We start from the raw sequence: 24,436 nt of genomic DNA, 5'->3' as shown, positions 1-24,436 counted from the left end.
ACAGAATACTCACTCTTCTCGAGCGCACATGGAACTTTCTCCAGAATAGACCATATACTGGATCACAAATCAGGTCTCAACCGATACCAAAAGATTGAGATTATTCCCTGCATATTCTCAGACCACAATGCTCTAAAACTGGAACTCAATCACAAGAAAAAATTTGGCAGAAATTCAAACACTTGGAAGCTAAAGACTACTCTGCTTAAGAGTGTTTGGGTCAACCAGGAAATCAAAGAAGAACTTAAACAATTCGTGGAAATCAATGAGAACGAAAACACATCGGTCCAAAACCTATGGGATACTACAAAGGTGGTCCTAAGGGGGAAATACATAGCCATCCAAGCCTCACTCAAAAAAATAGAAAAATCCCGAATTCACCAACTAACTCTACACCTTAAAGAACTAGAGAAAAAGCAACAAACGATGCCTAAGCCACGCACTGGAAGACAAATAATTAAAAATAGAGCAGAGATCAATGAATTAGAAACCAGAAACACAGTAGATCAGATCAACGAAACTAGAATTTGGTTCTTTGAAAGAATTAATAAGATCGATAAACCACTGGCCAGACTTATCCAAAAGAAAAGAGAAAGGACCCAAATTAATAAAATTATAAATGAAAGGGGAGAGATCACGACTAACACCAAGGAAATAGAAACAATTATTAGAAATTATTATCAACAACTATATGCCAATAAACTGAGCAATCTGGATGAAATGGAGGCCTTCCTGGAAACCTAGAAGCTGCCAAGACTGAAACAGGAAGAAATTGACCTGAATAGGCTAATAACCAGTAATGAGATTGAAGCAGTGATCAAAAACCTCCCCAAAAACAAGAGTCCAGGGCCTGATGGATTCCCTGGGGGAATTCTACCAAACATTCAAAGAAGAAATAATACCTATTTTACTGAAGCTGTTTCAAAAATAGAAACAGAAGGAAAACTTCCAAACTCATTCTATGAGGCCAGCATTACCTTAATCCCCAAACCAGGCAAAGCCCCCATCAAAAAGGAGAATTTCAGACCGATATCCCTGATGAATATGGATTCCAAAATCCTCAACAAAATCCTAGCTGATAGGATCCAACAATACATTAAAAGGATCATCCACCACGACCAAGTGGGATTTATCCCCGGGATGCAAGGGTGGTTCAACATTCGCAAATCAATCAATGTGATAGAACACATTAACAAGAGGAGGGAGAAGAACCATATGGTCCTCTCAATTGATGCAGAAAAAGCATTTGACAAAATACAACATCCTTTCCTGATTAAAACTCTCCAGAGTATAGGGATAGAGGGAACATTCCTCAAGTTCATGAAATCCATCTATGAAAAACCCACAGCGAATATCATCCTCAATGGGGAAAAGCTGAGAGCCTTTCCCTTAAGATCAGGAACACGTCAAGGATGCCCACTCTCGCCACTATTATTCAACATAGTACTAGAAGTCCTAGCAACAGCAATCAGACAACAAAAAGAAATAAAAGGTATTCAAATTGGCAAAGAAGAAGTCAAACTCTCTCTTTTCGCAGACGACATGATACTCTATGTGGAAAACCCAAAAGAATCCACTCCCAAATTACTAGAACTCATCCAGCAATTCAGTAATGTGGCAGGATACAAAATCAATGCCCAGAAATCAGTTGCTTTCTTATACACTAACAATGCCACTGTAGAAAGAGAAATTAGAGAAACGATTCCATTTACAATAGCACCAAAAACCGTAAGATACCTCGGAATAAACCTAACCAAAGAGGTAAAGGATCTATACTCTAGGAACTACAGAACACTCATGAAAGAAATTGAAGAAGACACAAAAAGATGGAAAAATATTCCATGCTCATGGATAGGAAGAATAAACATTGTTAAACTGTCTATGCTACCCAGAGCAATCTATACCTTCAATGCAATCCCAATCAAAATTCCAATGACATTTTTCAAATTGCTGGAACAAACAATCCTAAAATTTTCATGGAATCAGAAAAGACCCCGAATCGCCAAGGAAATGTTGAAAAAGAAAAACAAAGCTGGGGGCATCACATTTCCCGATTTCAAGCTATATTACAAAGCTGTGATCACCAAGACAGCATGGTAGTGGCACAAAAACAGACATATAGACCAATGGGACAGAATAGAGAACCCAGATATGGACCCTCAACTCTATGGTCAAATAATCTTTGACAAAGCAGGAAAAAACATGCAATGGAAAAAAGTCTCTTCAATAAACGGTGCTGGGAAAATTGGACAGCCACATGCAGAAGAATGAAACTCGACCATTCTCTAACACCATTCACAAAGATAAACTCAAAGTGGATGAAAGACCTCAATGTGAGACAGGAATCCATCAAAATCCTAGAAGAGAACATAGGCAGTAACCTCTTTGACATCGGCCACAGCAACTTCTTTCAAGATACATCTCCAAAAGCTAGTGAAACAAAAGCAAAAGTGAACTTTTGGGACTTCATCAAGATAAAAAGTTTCTGCACAGCAAAGGAAACAGTCAACAAAACAAAGAGGCAACCCACAGAATGGGAGAAGATATTTGCAAATGACACTACAGATAAAGGGCTGGTATCCAAGATCTCTAAAGAACTTCTCAAACTCAACACCCAAAAAACAAATAATCAAGTCAAAAAGTGGGCAAAAGATATGAAAAGACACTTCTCTGAAGAGGACATACAAATGGCTAACAGACACATGAAAAAATGTTCATCATCATTAGCCATCAGGGAAATCCAAATCAAAACCACACTGAGATACCACCTTACACCAGTTAGAATGGCAAAAATGGACAGGGAGAGAAACAACAAATGTTGGAGAGGTTGTGGAGAAAGGGGAACCCTCTTACACTGTTGGTGGGAATGCAAGTTGGTACAGCCACTTTGGAAAACAGTGTGGAGGTTCCTCAAAAATTTAAAAATAGAGCTACCCTATGACCCAGCAATTGCACTCCTGGGTATTTACCCCAAAGACACAGACTTAGTGAAAAGAAGGGCCATATGCCCCCAATGTTCATAGCAGCAATGTCCGCAATAGCCAAACTGTGGAAAGAGCCGAGATGCCCTTCAACAGATGAATGGATAAAGAAGATGTGGTCCATATATACAATGGAATATTACTCAGCCATCAGAAAGGATGAATACCCAACTTTTACATCAACATGGATGGGACTGGAGGAGATTATGCTAAGCGAAATAAGTCAAGCAGAGAAAGTCAATTATCATATGGTTTCACTTACTTGTGGAACATAAGGAATAACATGCAGGACATTAGGAGAAGGAAGGGAAAAATGCGGGGGAGGGGAATTGGAGGGAGAGATGAACCATGAGAGACTATGGACTCTGAGAAACAAACAGGGTTTTAGAGGGGAGGGGTGTGGGGGGATGGGTTAGCCCGGTGATGGGTATTAAGGAGGGCACGTACTGCATGGAGCACTGGGTGTTATACGAAAACAATGGATCGTGGATCACCACATCAAAAACCAATGATGTATTGTATGGTGACTAACATAACATAATAAAATTTTTAAAAAATTAAAGAAAAAAAAAAGATTCATTCCTTGGCCAGGTCTTCCCTTAAAGGAATATTCTACAGGCTTTCCAGTACTGGGAGGGGCATCTAGCAATGCCCCTTTCTTCTGAACTGTTCGGTCCCTGTTGCAAGGCTACCGGCACCCTCTAGTGGTCTTGAGGTGGAACTTAATCCGTAGAACAGTGAGTGACTCCAGGTGTCTTCTACTTGTCCTATATACACAAGAGTCAGCCTGCACCGATGAACCTGTGGACGGAGCTGCATGAGGACAAGGGACTACCACTTGGAAGCTGTTATACACTCACTAACTTCCTGACAAATAATACAGCGTGCCCTGGGGCACTTTAAACATTTCACTGACTGTACTTCTGGGAAAATACATCATAAAGGCCCGACTATACTGACTGCTCAGCCTTGGCAATCAGCACAAGGAACAAAGTGGAAGACTGTCCCAAAGCAGAGTTTTCGCAACTACGATGGCATTTCTCAGAAAAGAGTAACATGATACCATCACAGAGAAAAAGTAACTTTCTAGCTATCACTGTCAAATCTCAAAAGCAAATTGCTCAAAAATCTGCTTTCTTTTCTTAGTACCTACAAAAATGAATCTCATGGCTCCTTTCTTTATGGAATCTTGAAGCTGATAATTTCTTTTTTTTTTTTTTAAAGATTTATTTATTTATTTGAGAGAGCGAGAATGAGAGAGTACATGAGAGGGGGGAGGGTCAGAGGGAGAAGCAGGCTCCTCGCTGAGCAGGGAGCCCGATGCGGGACTCGATCCCGGGACTCCAGGATCATGACCTGACCGAAGGCAGCTGCTTAACCAACTGAGCCACCCAGGCGCCCTTGAAGCTGATAATTTCTTGATAACCCTATCACCTAAGAAGTTACAGAGTTTTCTCTAATTCAGTACATCAAGGAGAAAGTTATGATACCAAACAGGGTGTGAAGTCAACTCATTTTCCCTCTTCAAGAATGAATGTGTGGCTGCCTCTAAGAAATCGAGCCCCAGACTCAAAAGCTTCTGCCTCCATGACTATGGTCATGCAAAGCCAGCTCAAGACTGACACCCTAATCGTGTCACTGAATCCGTATAGGAAAAGTGACAGCCATTTATACCTCACCGGATACTCATTAAGATAGAAGTTGATCCCTGATATCCAAATTGCTTCAGGTTACTCTTTAGTTAACCTTCACTACAGGTTTAATATGCCATAAATTATTGTAATTAAGTCTACCAGAAAGGGACCCATTTAATTTTTAGATTTCTTTTATTGGGACAAATATCATCATATATAGGAGTATGTGAAGTCTGTAGTTAGTTATAAAGCAACCTCTCCCCCCCACCCCCACCACTTCCTGGATTAGGAAACAGAACACTGCCTGTATCAAGAAGCATCCAGCACCCCTGTGCCCCTTCCTCCTAGAACGGGGTTTCTCAACCCCTAAACTAGTGACATTTTGGGATGAATAATTACTTGTTTGGGGACGGAGGAGCACAGCTATGCTGTGTACTGTAGGATGTTTAGCTGCATTTCTGGCCTCTGCCCACTAGACAGAAGTAACATCTCCCCAGCTGTGACAACCAAAAATGTCTCCAGACATTGCCAAATGTCCCATGATGGATAAAGTTGCCCCCAGGTGAGAACCCCTGTCCTAACAGCAACCATTATCCTGACTTTTGTGATAATCACCCTTCCTCTTGCTTTTTGTTTTGGTTTTAACCATTTACTTGGGGCGGGGGGGAAGTAAAAGCCACAGAAAGTGCATAAAACATAATGTTCACAAATAACCTATGTAATTGCCAACTAGGGAAAAAAAAAAAAACAGAACCCTAATATCACCCCAGAAGTTCCCCCATGGGCCCCTTTGCAATCCCAACCCTTTTCCTCTCCCCAAAGGTAATCACTACTGTGACTTTCACAGTAATCACTTCTTTGTGTTTTAAATAATTTGACCACCCCAGTATGGTACCTCAGTATCAGATTTTTGCCTATCATATGATAGGCAAGTGGAATCATACTGGACGTTAACTTTGTGTCTCACTTCTTTCAGTCAACGTTAAATTAATGAGATCCTTCTACACCAGGGAACAAACAACAGCCCATGGGCCAAACCCTACCTGCCACCTATTTTTGTAAATAACATTTCATGGGAACATAGCCACCTCCATTTGTTTATATATTGTATACTGTTAATTTCACACTCCAATAGGCAAGTTGAGTAGTTGTGACAGAGACGCTATGGTCTGCAAAATACTTCTATCTGGCCCTTTACAGAAAAAGTTTGCCAACCCCTGCTTTGGACTCTCGCATGTAACTATACTTCATTTCTTTGCAGTTACAAACACAGCAGTTTACTTATCCATTCTATTATTGACGGACATTTGGGTGATACTGCAGATAATAAGTACTCTTTCCTTCTGACTGAAGTGCCTCCTTTAAAATTTCCTTTATTGAAGGTCTACTGGTGGTAAAGCTTTGTCTGAAAACTTACTCCATCCACTTTCTTGAAAAATGTATTTGCTGAGTGTAAAATTCTAGGTTGCCAGTTGTATTTCCCTCAGTGTATTACTCCAATGTCTTTTGGTTTCCACTGTTAAGAACTCTGCTCTCATTTATAATTGTTGCTTCTTTGAAGAGAATCAGTATATTTTCTCTGGCTGCATTAACAATCATCTCTCTTTTGTGTGCATGCCTGTGTGTGCCTGTGTGTTTGTATTTGTGATGTTCTGCTACAATGTTACAATGTTACATCTGCTATTATGTTTGCAAGTGAAGAGTTTTTAAAATGTAATCTGCTTGGATTCATTAAGTTTTTTGAATCTGTGGATTTGTTTTATCACTAATTCTAGACAGCCTTCAGCCCTTATCCCCTTAAATATTGCCTTTTCCCATTCTCTCTCTTCTTTGTGCTGCTGAGCTTCTATTAGATACTAGATCTTCTTACTTTATCTTTCATCTAAACTTCTGTTTCTTATTTCTCATCTTTTCCTCTTTCACAGCTGCATTCTGGATAACTGTCTTCTAGTTTATTTTCTAGACTTTCTTTAGCTGTGTCTACTTTGTTATTAAACCCAATAGCACACTCAGTATCCAAGCCTATGGGTGCTAGAAACCGGCCACAGTCATCAATAATGCAACCTTAGCAATACCTGATAGGAAAGAAAAATCTTAGGAAACAAAGAGATTTGGATAAATTTTCAAAGAAAACCCTCACCATCTAAAGCCTTTGCTACTCTCTCTCAATTATTTGGGAACTGAAAAAGTTGGGGGATCAACTTATTTTGGTATTTGTTTCATTTCTTTTGCACTAGATTTTAAGTCTCTTCAGAGAAGGCAATGAGTCTTTTTACCTATTTGCACTTCCTCAGTCTTCAAACAATACCATCAAGAAAGTGAAAAGACAACCCACACAACTGGAGAAAATATTTGCAAATCATATAACTGATAAGGGACTGGTACTTGAATATATTAAAAGTTTTACTAAACAACAATAAAGACACATAACCCAACTGAACATTGGACAAAGGATCTGAATAGCTATTTCTCCAAAGAAGACATACAAATGGCCAATAATCAAATGACAAAACAGTCAACATCTTCAGCGGACGTGGAAATACAAATCAAAAGCACACATAGATATTACTTTGTAGCCACTAACATGGCTATAATCAAAAAGACAGATAATAACAAGTGTTGACAAAGATGAAGAGAAATTAAAATCCTCATACACTGCTGGTGGGAATGTAAAAGGGTGTAGCTGCTTTGGAAAGCAGTCTGGCAGTTACTCAAAAAGTAAACATGGAGGGGTGTCTGGGTGGCTCAGTCAGTTAAGCGCCTGCCTTCGGCTCAGATCATGATTTCAGGGTCCTGGGCTCAAGCCCCACATCAGGCTCCCAAGCAGGGAGCCTGATTCTCTCTCTCCCCAAGCTCGTGCTTGCTCGCTCTCTCTCTCTCAAATAAATAAAAAATCGTAAAAAGTTAAACATGGAGTAATCACATCACCCAACAATTCCACCCTACATATATACCCGAGAGAAGTGAAAATAAAGGCCACAGGCCACACCAACACTGACAGTGTTCACAGCTGCATTATTTATAACAGATGAAAAAGTGGAAATAACCCAAATGCCCACCAGCTAATAAATGGGTAAATCATGGTATATTCATACAATGGAATATTAAAAAAGGAATGAAGTTCTGACACATGCTACAAGGATGAACCTTGAAAACATTATGTTAAGTGAAGGAAATCAAGTCACAAAGGACCACATGTTGTGGAATTCCACTTAAATGAGATGTCCAGAATAGGCAAATCTTTAGAGACAGAAAATAAATCAGCAGTTGCCTAGGGTGGTTGGGGGGTTCATGGGGGACGATTGCCACAGGGTACAGAGTTTCTTTTAGAGGTGATGAAGTGTTTTAAAATTGGTTCTGGTGAAAATTCTGTGAATATACTAAAAGTCATTGAGTTGTACATTATAAATGGGTAAATTATATGGCATGTGAATTATATCTCAACAAAGCTGTTAAAACAAACACATGCACACATAAGTACGCACATCAAGTCCTTGCCCCAGTTCTCTCCAGACTCTTAGTTGGTTCTTCTGGGTTTTAGATCCTTCATATTTCTAAATAATATCCTTATACTGCTATATCTTACACCAATTTCCTATTGACTTCCGAAAATGGCAGTGAGGAACAGGATACAATTTTCAACTGGCAGGAAGTGTGGACCTTGCTGAGAAAATGCACAGATGCTAACTGGGGGAAGAGTGTTCTAGAGACGGAGAAACTAGTGCAAAATCCTAAGGCAGGAGGATGCTTGATGTATTCATAAACCAGAACAGGGATCAGTGGCTAAGACAGAATGGGTAAGAAGGGGAGTAGTAAGAGATGAGGTCAGAAAGGGAAAAAGGTCCATATTATATAAGGCTGCAAGGCCACTGAAAGGACTTTGACTTTTATTCTGAATGAAAAGGAGGCAACAAAGGCGAGCGGGTGCTGGTGGTAGTGGTGGTCTGAGAATGAGCAGCACAGACTTACACTTCGAAAGAATCACTCTGACTGTTACACTGAAGGTCATGGCTGGATGAAGAAAGAGCAATTGAGGGCAAAAGCTCCCAATCAGGGGCATTTTGCTCAGGGGACATCCGGCAATGTCTGCAGGTATTTTGGTTGTCACAAATGGGGAGGAGGTGGCAGGGGGGAAAGGGGAAGGGAAAGAAGGTGCTAGTGGCATCTAGCAGGTAGAGGTCAGGAATGCTGCTAATTATCCTAAAATGCACAGGATATACCTCACAACAAAGAATTATCTAGCCCAAAACATCAGTAGTGCTATGGCTGAGAAAACCCGCCTTAGAAGCTGTTATAATAATCTAGACAAGAAATAACAGTTGCTCAGACCATACTAGCTACAGCGCAGGTGACATGGAGCAGGAAGGGTCTGGATATATTCTGAAGGTAGAACCAACATTTCCTAGTGGACACAGGTCCTTGGCTTCAACAACTAGGAGGAGGGAACTGACATCAACTGAAATGGGGAAGACCGTGGATACAACCATTTGTGGGGTGGGGAAGCAGCCAGAACTGGAGTTTGAGTATGTTAAGTTTGAGAAGTTGATAGCTGACGACACCCCGAATGAAGATAATGAGTTGGGGGGCACCTGGGTGGCTCAGTCGTTAAGCGTCTGCCTTCAGCTCAGGTCATGATCCCAGGGTCCTGGGATCGAGCCCCACATCAGGCTCCCTACTCTGCAGGAAGCATATTTCTCAATCTCCCACTCCCCCTGCTTGTGTTCCCTCTCTCGCTGTCTCTCTCTCTCTGTCAAATAAAATCTTTAAAAAAAAAAAAAAAAAAGATACTGAGTTGGGGGTTCAATACAAGTCTGGAGTTTGGGAGAGATGGTAATGCAGTCATGAGAAATCTGGCAATTGTGACCAAACATCTCAGCCATGGTCTGTTATATCCAGCCATGATTTAATAAATAATTGGTGTCGCTAAAAGATGAGAGAGGTCCAGGACTGAACTGCAGGGCCCCAGACTTGATAAGGCTGGGAAAAAAGAATCGCAACAGAGATTAAGGAGGAGTGGCAGTGAAGGGGGAAGAAAAGCAGGAGATGATGCAGTCTGGGAAGCCACGGAAACAAGTGATTCAAGGAGGGGTGAACATCTGTGCCACAGGCGAAGTAAGACGAGGATTAAAAAATGCCCAATGGACTTAGTAACGTGGAAGTCACTGGTGACTTTGGCAAGGGCAGTTTCTGTGGAGCAGTAAGGCAAAGTCTGACTGAAGTGGGTTTAGAAGAGACAGGAGGAAGATTCCCTGTCTTTTGCCCACAAAAGGATAAGTGCTATGGATCATGCCCCTCTACTGTAAACAATGGGAAAACAAAAGATATGAAACTACTCATCACACACTGGACAACAGGCAGCATAGGACTGTCATCCTTGACAGATGGGCAACAAAGGATGTGAGCTCTAGGGCTGCCCTGGCTTTCTGTCAAGAGGCAATTTCTGGACATGGCATAAGGAGGGGAAGTCCTCGCACGTGCAAGGGTCTTACTGAAATGAAAACGTATGTCCACACAAAGATGTATACACAAATGTTCACAGCAGCCTTGGGTACAGTAGGCAAAAACCAGAAACAACCCAAATGTCCATCACCATGTGAATGCATAAACAAATTATGGCATACTCATACAATGACACACTATCCAGAAATGAAATGAAGTACTGATAAATGCCACATGGATAAATCTCAGAATCATGCCGAGAAAAATAAGCCAGGCAGAAAAGAAAATACCTAATCTATATGGAGAGATCAGTGGTTGTCTGGGGCCAGAGAATGAAGTGGGAGGGTGGGACGTGTGGAGGAGCAGAGGACCGATTGGGAAGTGACCCAAGATAATTCTTTGTAATGATGAAAATTTCTTTATCAAGGTTCTTATGATTACAGGTATATACATTGGTCAAAACTCATGGAACTGTACCCTCAAAAATGGGTATATTGTATTATATATAAACTATACCTCAATGAAATTTATTTAAAAAAAAATTCTAGGCAGAGTGTTGCTTCTAGTAATAGTGAACTGGCTCATTTCAATAATCTCTCTTGTCAAGAAAACTACAACAAAATATTGGGGGGGACAGGGGGGATGGCTCAAAGACATTACAGTGGAGCAAAGCAGAGAATTACAGTCCCACTTAGGGATAAGGAAATCCAGAGAAGTGAGTCTGATGTTTGGGGCTCCTCCTCCCCCCACCCCTGCTGAGCATCAACTCTAGAAGAGGCAAAAGAGAGGTAGAACAACTAAGCAGACTATCTGAGACTCGCTCAAGGCATGTTACAAGTTTTTAAAAAGAGAGGATAGGAGAACTAAAATCAATTTGTACAGAAAATTAGAGTTTTATGGCAAAGTAGAGCAGAAGCTTCAGGAAGTGGAGGTAAATGGGCTCAAGAATTACCTTTAAAACAATTTTTTGAGTAGGACATGACACACGTGGTACAGTCATGAAAGTACAAAAGGACTACAGTAAAAACCCTCTTCCCCGAGGTGTCTGGGTGGCTCAGTTGTTAAGCATCTGCCTCCGGCTCAGGTCATGATCCCAGGGTCCTGGGATCGAGCCCCACATCGGGCTCCCTGCTCTGCGGGAAGCCTGCTTCTCCCTCTCCCTCTGCTTGTGTTCCCTCTCTTGCTGTGTCTCTGTCAAATAAATTAAAAAAAAAAATCTTAAAAAAAAAAAAAAAACATAAAAAACCCTCTTCCTCCGTCACTCAGCTCCCTCCCTAGACGCAACTACTCTTACCAGTTTCTTGGGCATTTTTCTGCAGATATTTTAGGTATATATATGTATATTTTATGCATATAAAATATACACAGAATAGATATTTTGGAGCTACCCTGTGTGTATCAACTTCAGCACCACTGATATTTGGTGCCAGATAATTCTGTGTCATTGGGGGCCATCCCTGCGCACCTTAGGATATTAAACAGCTTCTCTGGCCTCTACCTACTAGATGCCAAAAGCACCCCCATCCCCAGTTGTGACAACCAAAAATGTCTCCAGACATTGCCAAAATCACCCCCAGTTGAAAACCACTGATGTATACCCAACCACACACACATGCATTTCCTCTCTATATTTTTCTACAAATGCATGCCGTACATACGGTTTTTCAACTTCCTTTTTTTTTTCTTACCCTATAACTGGAGATCATCCATAAGTCGTATAAAGATCTCAAATTTTATTTATATCTTGCTGCCAACAAGTACAGCTATTTATAATGTTCATTATCTTAAGAGCATTCTATTTTTTTAATCTGGGGAGAAAGTATATTATTGCCTTTGATTTCATTAATGACAACTAGGACTAGCCTAAGTATCAAGCCCAAATCCATCCACCTACAAGTATCACTCTTTCTTGATGGCACTATATCCTAATTACTAAAAATATTCAGAGGAAATATTCTACTTTGCAGTTCTAGCTCTACAAATAACAACAATAATAAAGATTATAGCAGCTAATACTTATTAAGTACTTACCATAGATTAGGCAGTGTTCAAAGTACTTTAGTTATAGCAATATATTTAATTTTTACAATCACCTTCTGAGGATGGTACTATTAACTCCCTTTCACCAAGAAGGAAGGGACAGAGATGTTTAGTAATTTACTCAAGGTCACACAAGTAGAGATATCAGAATCAGGATTCAAATCCAGGCAATCTGGCTCTGGTGTTCATCTCTAAGCCATGACACTCTATTACTCTTCAGTCAAAACCTACAAGTCTTATACGATCACGTTTACATTCATATCTGTGTTTCTATTGAGTTTAACTGAAATCTGAATATAAAGATGTTTCTTTTTATAATTAGTAAAGGCTAAGGTCCTTGAGTTTTACTACTGCATATATCCTGCATTTCCTAACACCAGTCCAGGTAGTGTTCTCACAAAACATTTTCCTTACGTTTTTCTCTGGCTAACAAATTAGCATCTTTTATATTAAGGACAATATATCTTTTTATATAGAACTGTTAGGATAGTTCTAATAGTTATCCCACGGATAAGGAAAACTGTCCAAGTTACAGATTCCAACAAGAAGGAATTAGGGAAAATACAAACACAGCACCTTTCTCTTCATGCTTTTGGGCTCAGTCCCATACGCAGCACTGCAATAAATCTTCCCAGAGTTGGATTCACACTATAATTTTACCAATTACCAGCATATCCTGCTAGCTCCCTCCTAAGCAGGGATTGTCCCATATAGCTACATATCCTCACGTCTAACTCGGATCCAGCACACAGCTCAACAAATGTTTGCTGAACTTGGCTACTTTTTAATTTCATTCCACAAAGTTCTTCCTCCTTCAATTTAACAAACATCTTTTGACAGTTTACTACAAGCCAAATATTGTGCACGGGGAACAGAAAGAAATTCCTTATAAAAATGTTTGCAGAATACAACTCAACAACAAAAAAACCAATTCTCAAAGGGGCAAAGGAATTGAAGACAATTTTCCAAAGACAGAAATAGCCAGCAAGTATATGAAAAGATGTTGAACGTAACTAGTCACTAGGGAAATGCAAATCAAAACCATAATGAGATATCGCCTCACACCCATCAGGATGTCTGCTATCAAAAACAAAACAAAACAAAACAAAAGCAAACCGCATAAAATCAAAAACCCAGAAAATAACAAGTGTTGGCAAGAATATGAAGAAACTGGAAGCCTTGAGTACCGTTGGTGTGAATGTAAAATGGTGTAGCCATTATAGAAAATACTATGGCAGTTCCTCAAAAACTTAAAAATAGAATCTCATTACCATGAGATTCAGCAATCCCACTTCTAGATATATACCCAAAAGAACTGAAAGCAGGGACTTGAAGAGACATTTATACATTCATGTTCACAGCAGCATTATTCACAATAGCCAAGGAGTACAACCCAAGTGTCCACTGAAGGATGAATGAGAAACAAAGTGTGGTCTATACATACAATGAAATACTACTGAGCCTTAAAAGGAAGGAAATGGTACAACATGGATGAACCTTGACAACATTAAGTAAAATAATCCAGACATAAAAGGACAGATACTGTATGATTCCACTTATATGAGGTATCAAGAGTAGTCAAATTCAGAGATCGAAAGTAGAATGGCTGCCAAGGCTTGAGAGAAAGAATAGGGAGTTAGTATTTAATGGGGAAAGAGTTTCAGTTTTACAAGATGAAAGGTTTTATGGACGGATGGTGTTGGTGGTTGCACAACAGTGTGAATGTACTTAATGTCACTGTTCTGTACACTTAAAAATGGTTAAGACGGTTAACTTTATGTTATATATATATTTTACCACTATTCTTTAAATATCTGTTTGCAGAAGAGCTAACAGTCTAGATTTCATCAATGAATATCCAGCACAATTAACTGAAGTTATGTCCTTGCCTTCCAAAGAGCCATGTGACAAAAATGTCCCTTAACCTCTAAAATTAGACCAAAGACCCGAAAGTTTGAGGCCTACACCATCCATGCCCTTCCCCTCAGCATTATTATCTGTTAATTTAATATGGAATGCCCAATATTCAATTGTTTCATTTCCAGTTCCCAGGCCTTAGATATACAATTTCTAGTACTGAGCCCTTGTAACAAATTTTACTATATACCTGAGCATTTTGAATTTCTGACATATATTCAAAACACAATAAATTTCACTAGGCAGAATCAGTACCAAAAAGGCTTTTCTATTAAGCCTTTGCTGGCTGCTGGTTTGTGGCCCCACTCGGTATTTCTTGCTTTGTATTTTTTTTTCTTGTTTTATATTTTAAAAACAAGTTTTTAGTCACACTCAAGATCCCTGAAAGATCACTTTACTATTTGAGGTTGTAAACTGAACGGATTTATCTTGCCATTCTCAAACACTGGGAAAAAAGTGTTTGCTTTTAATGGTGAGAGCACCATTAAAATGTATACAGAAAGGACTATTTATAAGAGCTTCAATCAATTAACTTTCAGATATATTATGCTTACAGTAAAAAGAGTTAATAAAAATGTTTTAAATTAAGACATTATGTCTTCTATAAATCAAATGAATAACAAAGCAAAGGTTTTTCCTACCTGTTGTTTCCTGCCCATGGCAAGTGTTCAGCTCAGCCAGAAGCTGGTTAAAATCATCCTGATGAGCAATCCAGTTATCCTGAAAACACCCAAAAAAGCAATTAAAGGCAAGCCTGTTGTTTACATACACTGGTTGAGGTAAGATATATTTTAGAATCAAGGAAATTAGAATTTAGAATCTGGTTGTTAATGTGAAATTTTAAATGTTTCATCAAAATATTATGTTACAAATTTGAATGAAGAAATAATATAAATTTGAAATGTAATTTATCTATATTAATATGAAAAAAAGGCTTTGGGGTGCTTGGGTGGCTCAGCTGGTTAAGCATCCAACTCTTGATTTCAGCTTGGGTCATGATCTCAGCGTTGTGAGACTGAGCCCTGTGAAGGGCTCCACACACAGCGGGGAGTCTGCTTGAGACTCTCTCTCTCCCTCTGCACCCACCCGCCCTGCCGTGCACACACACACTCTCTTTCTCATAAATAAATAAATCTTTTAAAAAAATTCAAAATTTAAAAAAATTTTTAAAAATGGACTTCTTGGAAGATTAAGTCCTGATTTCAAATGTGGATAACTTATCAACAGTCCACTTATAATCAAATTATCAATAGGCAACCTCTGTGCTAAATATTAAAATAAAGGAAATAAAATTATTATTTTTCTCCCACCATGGGAATATTATGTAGGTCAAAGGGAAAAAAGTAGTGACAGACTTCAGGGCTCTCTTCTTTGCTCCTCTGCACTGAAAATATTTTGCCCAATTCTATTTGCTCGCGTCAACCCCAATTTTATAAAACAACACTGAGGAAGGGAGCAGGAAAGACTCCCAAGTTCCCTGGATCAGTGAGCACCCTCGTAAGGTGGTGCTAATACATTCATTATAACAAAAACAATCAGACTTTAAAAGAGAATGGGTATCTCCAAAACAATCTGAACCAATGGGAAGCAAGGTATCAATGTAGGAATTTGCCTCATACACACTTTTTAAGAATGCTGAAGGTTAAGGCATATTAAATAGGTTTACTGGGCAATGCTTCTCCTAAAAAATTAAGTGTATCCATACATCTATCTCTCAAAGCATCAGTATGTAAGGGGAAATGTGAATAAATTCAACCACTGAATACCAACAGTCAGAAACAGATAACTGGACAGATAAAGGTCACCACTTTCTTGCAGAAAAAACTTAGTTTCTTTCTGAAACTAAACACCACCAACTTTTAATAACATAAGCAAATATCAGAACACAGGTAAAGATGAAAATGTCTTTCTGTACTGAAATGAGTACAAAATTATAAATATTCCATAAAAAGAATTTTTTTTCAAAGTTTAGCAATAAAACGAATTTGGATCTCTTAGACATAAGCAAGTAAAGAATCCCATAAGGACAACAAGGCAAGGTGAAGGCATGTGATGTGATGAAGAGCCTGCTTAGTTATGGGCTCTTTAGTTAACCACACCATGGAGGATACACACTTGAATAGTTGAAAACTGATCAATTTGATTGGATTAAAGTGTTTATATTTATAAAAAAGCAAATTGTGCAAAGAAAACCCCCAGTAGACACACTGTTGCTCACTTCATTATTGATCGTAGCTCCAAGTCCCAGGTGGTTATTTTTAACTTGAACTTTAATATGATCTGTGGCTCCTTGCTCCTGAGCCCCTAAACCCTGTGGAGATCAACAAAAGAGAGTTAGCATTTTTATCAAGTATCAAGACAGATCGCATCTTTCCTCCTTTATCAACCGTTCGATTAATTATTAAATATCCAGGAGTGAGGCACTATCCTTACCCTCAAAGAGGACAGTCTAATGGATTCTTATAAAGTATGTCTGTAATACCAATACACTCGTAACAATGAACGCTACTTCTTCAATCTGACACTCACTTCATGGCCCATGTAAACACTACCGAGAACAGGCCTTTCTGTGATGCTCGAAATCAGAGCACTACCACCAAACTAATGGAAGCCCATTAGAGATATTACAACTCTATGGCTCTCTCCATTAAATAATTTTATAAAACAACACTGAGAAAGTGGGGAGAGGAGACCAAGTCCCCTGCATCAATTAACACTCATGTGTAAGGTGTCCCAGGGAAGTTGGGACTGAAGAAACTAAAGGTAACCAGGGTCGCTAAGAGAAAATAAGATGATATAAAAGAGACAGACCTCACAGGACCTTGGAAATTATGGTAGGAATTTGGATTTAATTTTTTAAAACAATGGGAAACCACTGAACTTCTATGCAAGGGAATGCCACAATCTAATTTCTGTACTTTAAAAGGTACTGTGGCTGTTGTTTGGCAAACGGCCCAGAGGTAGAAAAGGAGGGAGGGAAGCAGCTGTGAGGCTGCAGCAGTGATCAGGGCAAGAGATGAGGACGATGTGTGGCCCAGGATGGGGCCCTGCGGGGAGAGGAGTAACGACTGGGGAAGCGAGAAGTGAGAGACGTACAGGAACCAGGCAGGCCCATTTGCAAAAACGGGGAAGACTTGAGAAGGAAAAGACTGGCGGGGGTGGGGGAGGGTAGGGGGTGGATCAAGAGTTTTATAACAAAAATGATAAACCTGAGATGCTTACTCAAGTAGAAATGCCAAGCAGGCTGGTGAATTTACAACTGTGGAGCTCAGAGGACATTTCTGGACCAGATGTAGAAAAGTCCTCAGAATTCAGACAATTCCAAGCATGGTCTAGAATGAAAGAGCTCACCTGAGCAGAGTACAGAAAAAGCCTGGGCCGGAACCCTGAGGAGCTCCAAAGCACAAAAGCCTGGAGGAGGAAGAGCCAGCAACACATTTAGGAGTGGCCAGTGAGGGAGAAGGAAAAAACAGAGAGGAGGGCAGTATTGTAGAAGCCGAGACAGAAGTACTTCAAGAATAGTCAATTATGTCCAATGCTGCTAAGGGACTGAGTAACGTGAGAACAAAAAAGGATCCACTGGATTTGTCAACAAGGTCATTAAAGACCCTCACAAGAACCATTTAAATACAAAGGTATCAGTAGAAATTCTATTTCAGTTGGGAATAAATGGAGTGTGAGGAAAATGAAAAAATGTGTATTCTAAGCTATAAAGGGGAACAAAGTATTACTCTTAGCAATATAGAACAATGACGGTTAAGTATGATTCTAAGTGCAGCTAATTAAAAGGTACAATTTATGAAAGACGCCAATCACGGCAGTTTAAATGATAAAGAGAATTGACATCTATGTTCAATTCTAACTTTATCATTACAATTTAGTTCTTTCTCCAGAATCACTTATTGATCTAAAACATAAATTTCTCCCAGTCTCCGAAGAAAGATGCATCCTCCTGATTTGCCTTTTTGCATGGCTCCAATTTCTTTTGCTCTTCTCCAACGTACCTTTCCTTTAGACCACCCCATCTTCTCTAGCATCCTCTGGCCAAATTTGGAATCGTCATTGCTCCACGCAGTGTTTCTTGGATCCACAGCCCACTTCTGCTTCCGCCGCCCTAGAAGTGACAAAGTATTTCATCAGCAATCTATCTTTCAAACCTGGAAAATACAACACAAATACACACAAAACCTAATACATACACATATACTTGCAAAAAATGTGACAAACAATATGTTTTATTAGCTACAGATACTGGATTCAGCATTCAACGAAATATCATCAGATTGGATCACTTACCCTGGTCTTCCCAATAACTGTATATTCTCAATATACAAATTGGCCTTAGAATAACAATGTTCCCTCCATATGTGACAAACAGAAATACACGACAAGCCATCAGCTGGCCTTCAGCACTCAGCGAAAGGCAGCATCTGAAAGCACCTGTCAACACGCGTGTCACCACCACCACAAGCAGCAACCACTGCAGCTTTCTTTGCCAGACAGCACGTACCAAATGCTATCCATGCACTGTATTCAGTTTGCACAGGGACTCAATGAGGATGGATATTTTGATCACCATTTTTCAGATGAGGAAATCTGAGGCTTAGACAAAGAAATGTGCCTAATGCCCCCAAGCAAAAATCAGAGCCTCCATACAAAGCAAGGTTCAGGTGACGTCAAAGCTTATATTCTTAATCCAGTCATTATGATCTTGGGGAGAGTCAACCATACCCTCCACACACATGATCTACAGATATTCGTGATACCATCCCTTGTCATTCAAATGCCCTAAAGCCACATGATCCCTTTTCTGAACTTCCAGTATAAATTATCTGCTTCTTTTCTGGCATTTAACTCACATTCTTCTGTATTGTGGCTATTTATATCCATCTCTGATGTTTTCTATTAGACCATCATCAACTTATGGCTCATATTTGTGTGTTATTCTTTTTTATGTTTCATTGCAAGAAGTAGAAAACACTGTACTCATAGCAGGCACTATGTGTATGGGTGTATGAGTGAAATGGAGAAAAGAAAGCAAAAAAGGAGACAAGAGGAAAGGAAGATAGGAAGGAACATATTTAAGGGAACTGCTTTGAATCTCTTAAGTATTTTTAAAATGCATATCAATAACTGATCATTAGGAACTCAAATTTGTCACTGTAGGTTTTTTTTTAAGATTTTATTTATCGAGAGAGAGCATGAGAGAGAGAGAGGCACTCCAGGATCATGACCTAAGCCAAAGGCAGATGCTTAACCGACTGAGCCGCCAGGTGCCCCTATCGCTGTAGTTTTAAGGAAGATTACTGCACAGATACAGAACCTCAAAAGTTCACAGAACAAGAACATGAAGCCCCAAAGTAAACTGTGGAATTTGCAGGTCAAGTGTCATTATTACTCACCTACTGCAGCAACCAAAGCACAGTATGTCACTATCAACAACAGCCTGGTAACTTAGTCTGTCCATTCTTTCTCCCTTCCTTCCTTCCTCCTTCCCTCCCTCTCTCCCTCCCTCTTTTCCTACCTCCCTCTCTCCCTTCTTTCTTTAAGAAAGGCAGACAGCCATGTGCAGCAACCCCACTTAGATGTGTCTGGAGTATTAAAAGCTTGACTACCCCACGTCCTCCTACAAATGGACCTTGAGAGCTTGTTTGGAGGTTCTAGCAGGGGAGCACAGCTACTCTTATACCCTTGACCAAAGAAAGGCCCTCTTTATCCCTCCTCTATCGGGGAAGGTCATCCTCTTCCACCTAGCATACAGCTTCGACCTAGCACACGGCTTAGGGAGGGACACACATGGAGCAGTGAGGAAGGGGACACCGACCTAGCCAGTCGGATCAGCCCAATCAACCCTGGCGATCAATAGGGTAACAGATGTCACAGCTGGATCATCTTCACAACATAATTTAAAAGTAACACAACTTCAAGTCAGAGGGCCCACTGTATTACATGTAAAATCAATAGAGACCCAAACTATACACATCGTAGCAAAAATAATTGAACCTTTTACTAGCATGTAGAAAAAGGCTACTTATGAAGCAAAACAAATCTATAGTTTTACAGGAGAAGGGTAACCTAAAAATGCTAACCATGACCAAGTTACTACTTTACCTATCTTAGCAAATATACAGCATAATGTTGCCTCTGCTAATGAACAACATGCCAGATATGAGCCTCGTTAACCAGTGTTCTCTCTGTGAAGCTGCTTACTGGTGTGTGTCAGAATTCATGTCTCTATTCAGTAGTGCTTGCCAGGGTGTTCTCAATGGGGCTTACACAAAGGGGACATTTTTCAGAATAAATGAGGCCACCCTTTGCAATAAGAACTCCAACAGTTTATGTTACGTATGTTTATAAAGCAGACTAGAGTGCTTATACCAAAGATCCCAAAGGTCAGTTCCTCTTCCCTGCAGAAATGTCAGGTAAACTCAACCAATGGGGTAGGACAGGGTTTCCCCAATGAGGACATTAAATTGGGGGGGGGGGGCACTTCCCATTAAAATAAAAAAGGGCAATAATGGGTGAAACAAAATTCAATAGTGTTCCATATTAGAGACTTTCCCAGAATGGTTAATACGCAGATGTGTAGATCCTCTAGGGCAAAGCAGGCATGCCATGTTTCCCAAATTTATTTGCTCAGAACCCTACTTCCTTGAAACACTCTCTGGCTCTAGTGCTAGAGAAGTTTCCAGGTTTGGGAAATCGGGGAAGGAAAAGACTGTCACTGGTCTGTTCATACTGGATCAACATTTACATGTGCTTTGCTATTTTTTTTTAATTTATTATTATTTTTTATTATTATGTTCAAGTGCTTTGATATTCTTATTCCGCAGTTACTCTGTGCTTAGACGTCAGCTTTGCTAACCCTATGTGCAGAACAGAACATAGTAGGCCTCACTGCTATCCTTCAAAAGGCTTGCTTACAAGGTTGGCACCCTGGCTGGGAACTTGGGTTTCAGGACGGTTCCCAGCATTCTCAGAATTCATGAAGGGCTCATCATGCCTGTTTATACAAACAGTATGGTTTATACTGAATACCTGGCTTTCCTTCTGGGAGTCTGGAATTTTGGTACATGCCAAGCAGAGCCTGCCTACATGACCAGCCCCCAGTAAACATGACACCAGTTCCTAACAAACTTCCCTGGTTTGCAACACTTCACAAGCGTTGTCACAACTCATACTGGGGTAATTAAGCGTGTCCTGTGTGACTCCACTGAGGGAGGACTCTGGAAGCTTGTGTCTGGTTTCCCTTGGACTTAGCTCCATGTATCTTTTCCATTTGCTGATTTTTTAGCTGTAATAAATCTTAGCCATGAGTACAACTTTCTGCTGAGTCCTATGTCCTGAATCCAAGCAAATCACTGAATCTGAGATGGTCTTGGGGATGCCTGACACTATGTGGAACAGCAGTGTGAGAGTAAAGCACCCTGAATCTACAGAATCACTGCTTAGTTCCTCTAGCAGGGACTCCTATTTGAAGATCTAACTGTAGTCGATTCCATCAGGACACTTTCAGGATAACCCCAATAAACAACCCTCCATATACAGCTTTAAGAGACTTCACTTTTCAATCACTCCATGCCTAATACCACCTGGCTTACGCCAGGATTCAGCTTACTCTGAAAGGTGTGTTGAGTTCCAAGAGTCAGGGACAGAAGTTTTGTCTTTTTTTTCTTTTTCAAAGGATACTTTGAGATATTCCATGTATTCCTTTTAAAAATTCAAGACATATTCAACATTAAAGAAACTGCAGTATAATATCTTAATGCAATGATCATTAAAATCCATTAACTATAGCGTGATTTGACTACACATATGATGATTGAAGTATCAAAAACTGATCTCAAAAAGGAAAGAATCTATAAAAAAAGTAATAACTTGGTGGCTCAGGGGTTGAGTGTCTGCCTTCAGCTCAGGTCATGATCCCAGGGTCCTGGGATCGAGCCCCACATCAGGCTCCCTGCTCAGCGGGAAGCCTGCTTCTCCCTCTCCCAATTCCCCCTTCTTGTGTTCCCTCTCTCGCTGTCTCTCTCTCCGTCAAATAAATAAAATCTTAAAAAAAAAAAAAAGTAATAACTTGATAAAAATCCGGGTCTAAAACTCCAAATGATGTAATGACTGGGAAGTGAGATCAATAAATTAAATCCTTGTCTTACATAGGGGGAGGTTTATGTAAGCTAGATTTCTTGTCTTGCATAAGGAAGTCCCAAGAAAATAACACTTGATATCACAGAAATACTAAATAAAAATATTTTTGAGAAACAAAAAGAAAACTACTAGATTTTAAAAATAGGATAAGTGCCTATGGCGAAAATAAAATAAAATATAGTCCATATGGCAAGGGAAAACAGAAGAAATAGCATGCTTAATGAATTGAAAATGTTCACTAACGTTAAGTGGGGAGAAAACAAAACTATACCTACAGAATTACCCTAATTTTATAAACTCTCAGAAAAAATAATTGCTAGGCACTGAAATTATGAGACTAGGTCTTTTCTTTGCTCCTATTTTCTTACTTCTAAAATAAGAACACCAGTCCTGGGGTGCCGGGGTGGCTCAGTCGGTTGAGCATCTGACTCTTGGTTTTGGCTCAGGTCATGATTTCAGGGTCCAGAGATATTGCTCCATACTCGGCGGGGAGTCTGCTTGAGATTCTCTCCCTCTCCCTCTGCCTAACCACCCCACCCAACCCCGCGCTCTCTCTCTCTCTCAATAAATAAATCTTTAAAAAAATAAGAACACCAGTCCTAAATATCTAATCACAAGGGATGCCGAAGACATAAACTTAGCAAGTTATTTTAAAAGACAACACAAAGTATCAATATTATCATGGCAAAGATTTGAAAATTTGGAGTCAGGGTAGGGAGAGAAGAACTGAAAATATTCTCGGAAATCATGCAATTCGAATTACTGATGTCTACAAACAGCATTTCACACCTGTATAAAAGGCATTTCATACTCTGAAATGTTTTCATGTTCACCATCTCATTGATTTTTAAGCCAACCTAGTAATGAAGATAGTAAGTTTTTTAATAGCCCCGCAGAAATTGATCATGGAAAGAGACATAAATGAATAGCAGAGCCAGGGCCAATGTGCATGCTGAATTAAGCATACATCAGAGAAATTAAAACCAGAAGAGATTCTAGCAGTCCTAGTTTCACAAATGAAGAAACAGAGCCCATATAGTCACAGTCTAAAACATATGCTTTTCTATAAGTCCCTATTAAAAAACAATAGGAAACTGCTGGCCCAGTGACAAAAAGGTAAAGACACAGTGATAACTAGATCAATTTGTCACTTTCTAGCTCAACGACTCGGGGCAAATTATTTTCCTCTGAACCTGGATTTCAGCCCCCGTAAAATTGGAACGGTGCCTTACCCCTTGCGTTTGTGCTCCCTTTCTCCAACCTACTTAGATAAGAGAATGCTGACAGCATTTATTTCATAGAATCCCTGTGTGGCTGCTATTGGCCTGTTAAGCCGTTTCTGTTCGTTGCTCACTATGCACCTCAAAAAGTCCCGGGCCGGCTTTTCATGACAAAGCACGACTGCCACCTAGTGGCAGGCATAGCTACAAATACCGCTCAGAAGTCAAATCGCCTCTCCCGAGCGAGGGAATTAATGAACTTCATAAAGTGAAGATAAATGTCAAAGGCAAAAAGCAGGGCGCGGCGTTGCAGCCAACACTTCTGTCATGCAAGAATGTTAACAATTTCAACTAAGTCCAAACCGTCAGTCTTACTTAGACTCACTCATTAGTCCTGCATTCCCTAAAAAAGGTTAACTTCTTGTGTTTGATGCTTCTAAACCCCTTGCTTTTCTTTCTCTGGATTCAATAAATCTTCGAGAACGGGATTTCACTGCCTGAAGAGATTCTGCTGGCCCAACCGCCTCTTTTTAACCAGACGAAGCTGAGGCCCGGCGAAGTGAAAGAACAGCTCAGGGTTTGCCCGGTCCGCGTCCTGGCTCCCATTAGAACCCACCGCGTGCGTGCCCAGACCTGAGCGTAAGGACAAGAGTCCCACGTTTACACTCGCAGTCTCTTTCACTAGTAGACCGGTAGCTAACTTCTGGGGAAGGCTGGGCTGGGAAATCTCCGCGGCAGGCAGGGCGAGCCGAACCGGGCTTCCCCGTCCCCCGGCATCCCCCGCCCCGTTGAGCGCCGGCGACCCGCACCCCGCGCCACTCGGTCCGGCCGGGCGCGTCACCTGGAACCTTCACCCTCGCGCCCTCCACTCACGCTCAGCCAGCATCGACATGTCGAGGGCCTGGGCCGCCGCGAGTCTCCGGACCTGAGCGGTGGCGGCTACCGAGCAATCGGGTCGCGAAGAAGCTAGAACCACGGGACTCGCAAACCAGGTGGACAGCAGCGGCCAGGGCGCGTGCTGGTGACGTTAGTGATGTGCGACCGGCCCTGGACCACG

At 40.5% G+C, this 24,436-nt stretch overlaps 1 protein-coding gene across 3 annotated transcripts in view; it reads right to left on the bottom strand.

Annotated features, from left to right (window-relative positions):
* PINX1 (PIN2 (TERF1) interacting telomerase inhibitor 1) overlaps window positions 1-24,411 on the bottom strand; it is a 94,302-nt gene extending 69,891 nt beyond the window's left edge. Inside the window, exons 1-4 of one of the 3 annotated variants that reach the window (XM_045880097.2) lie at window positions 24,253-24,411; window positions 18,016-18,125; window positions 16,230-16,322; window positions 14,653-14,731 (exon numbers count right to left, since the gene is read on the bottom strand). In XM_045880097.2, coding sequence (XP_045736053.1) covers window positions 14,653-14,731; window positions 16,230-16,322; window positions 18,016-18,125; window positions 24,253-24,271 — 301 coding nt within the window. In that variant the 5' untranslated portion in view covers window positions 24,272-24,411. Of the gene's footprint in view, window positions 1-14,652; window positions 14,732-16,229; window positions 16,323-18,015; window positions 18,126-23,764; window positions 23,957-24,220 lie in introns of those variants that run through there. The other 2 variants (XM_045880099.2, XM_045880098.3) reach the window with 2 other exon arrangements.
* Between the last annotated feature and the right edge of the window lie 25 nt (window positions 24,412-24,436).

Source organism: Mirounga angustirostris, unplaced genomic scaffold, assembly GCF_029215605.1.
Source record: "Mirounga angustirostris isolate CCGP_5_RB_7025 unplaced genomic scaffold, mMirAng1.0.hap1 SCAF_2, whole genome shotgun sequence".
Classification (NCBI taxonomy): domain Eukaryota; kingdom Metazoa; phylum Chordata; class Mammalia; order Carnivora; family Phocidae; genus Mirounga; species Mirounga angustirostris.
This window is presented reverse-complemented; position numbering and strand designations above follow the sequence as displayed.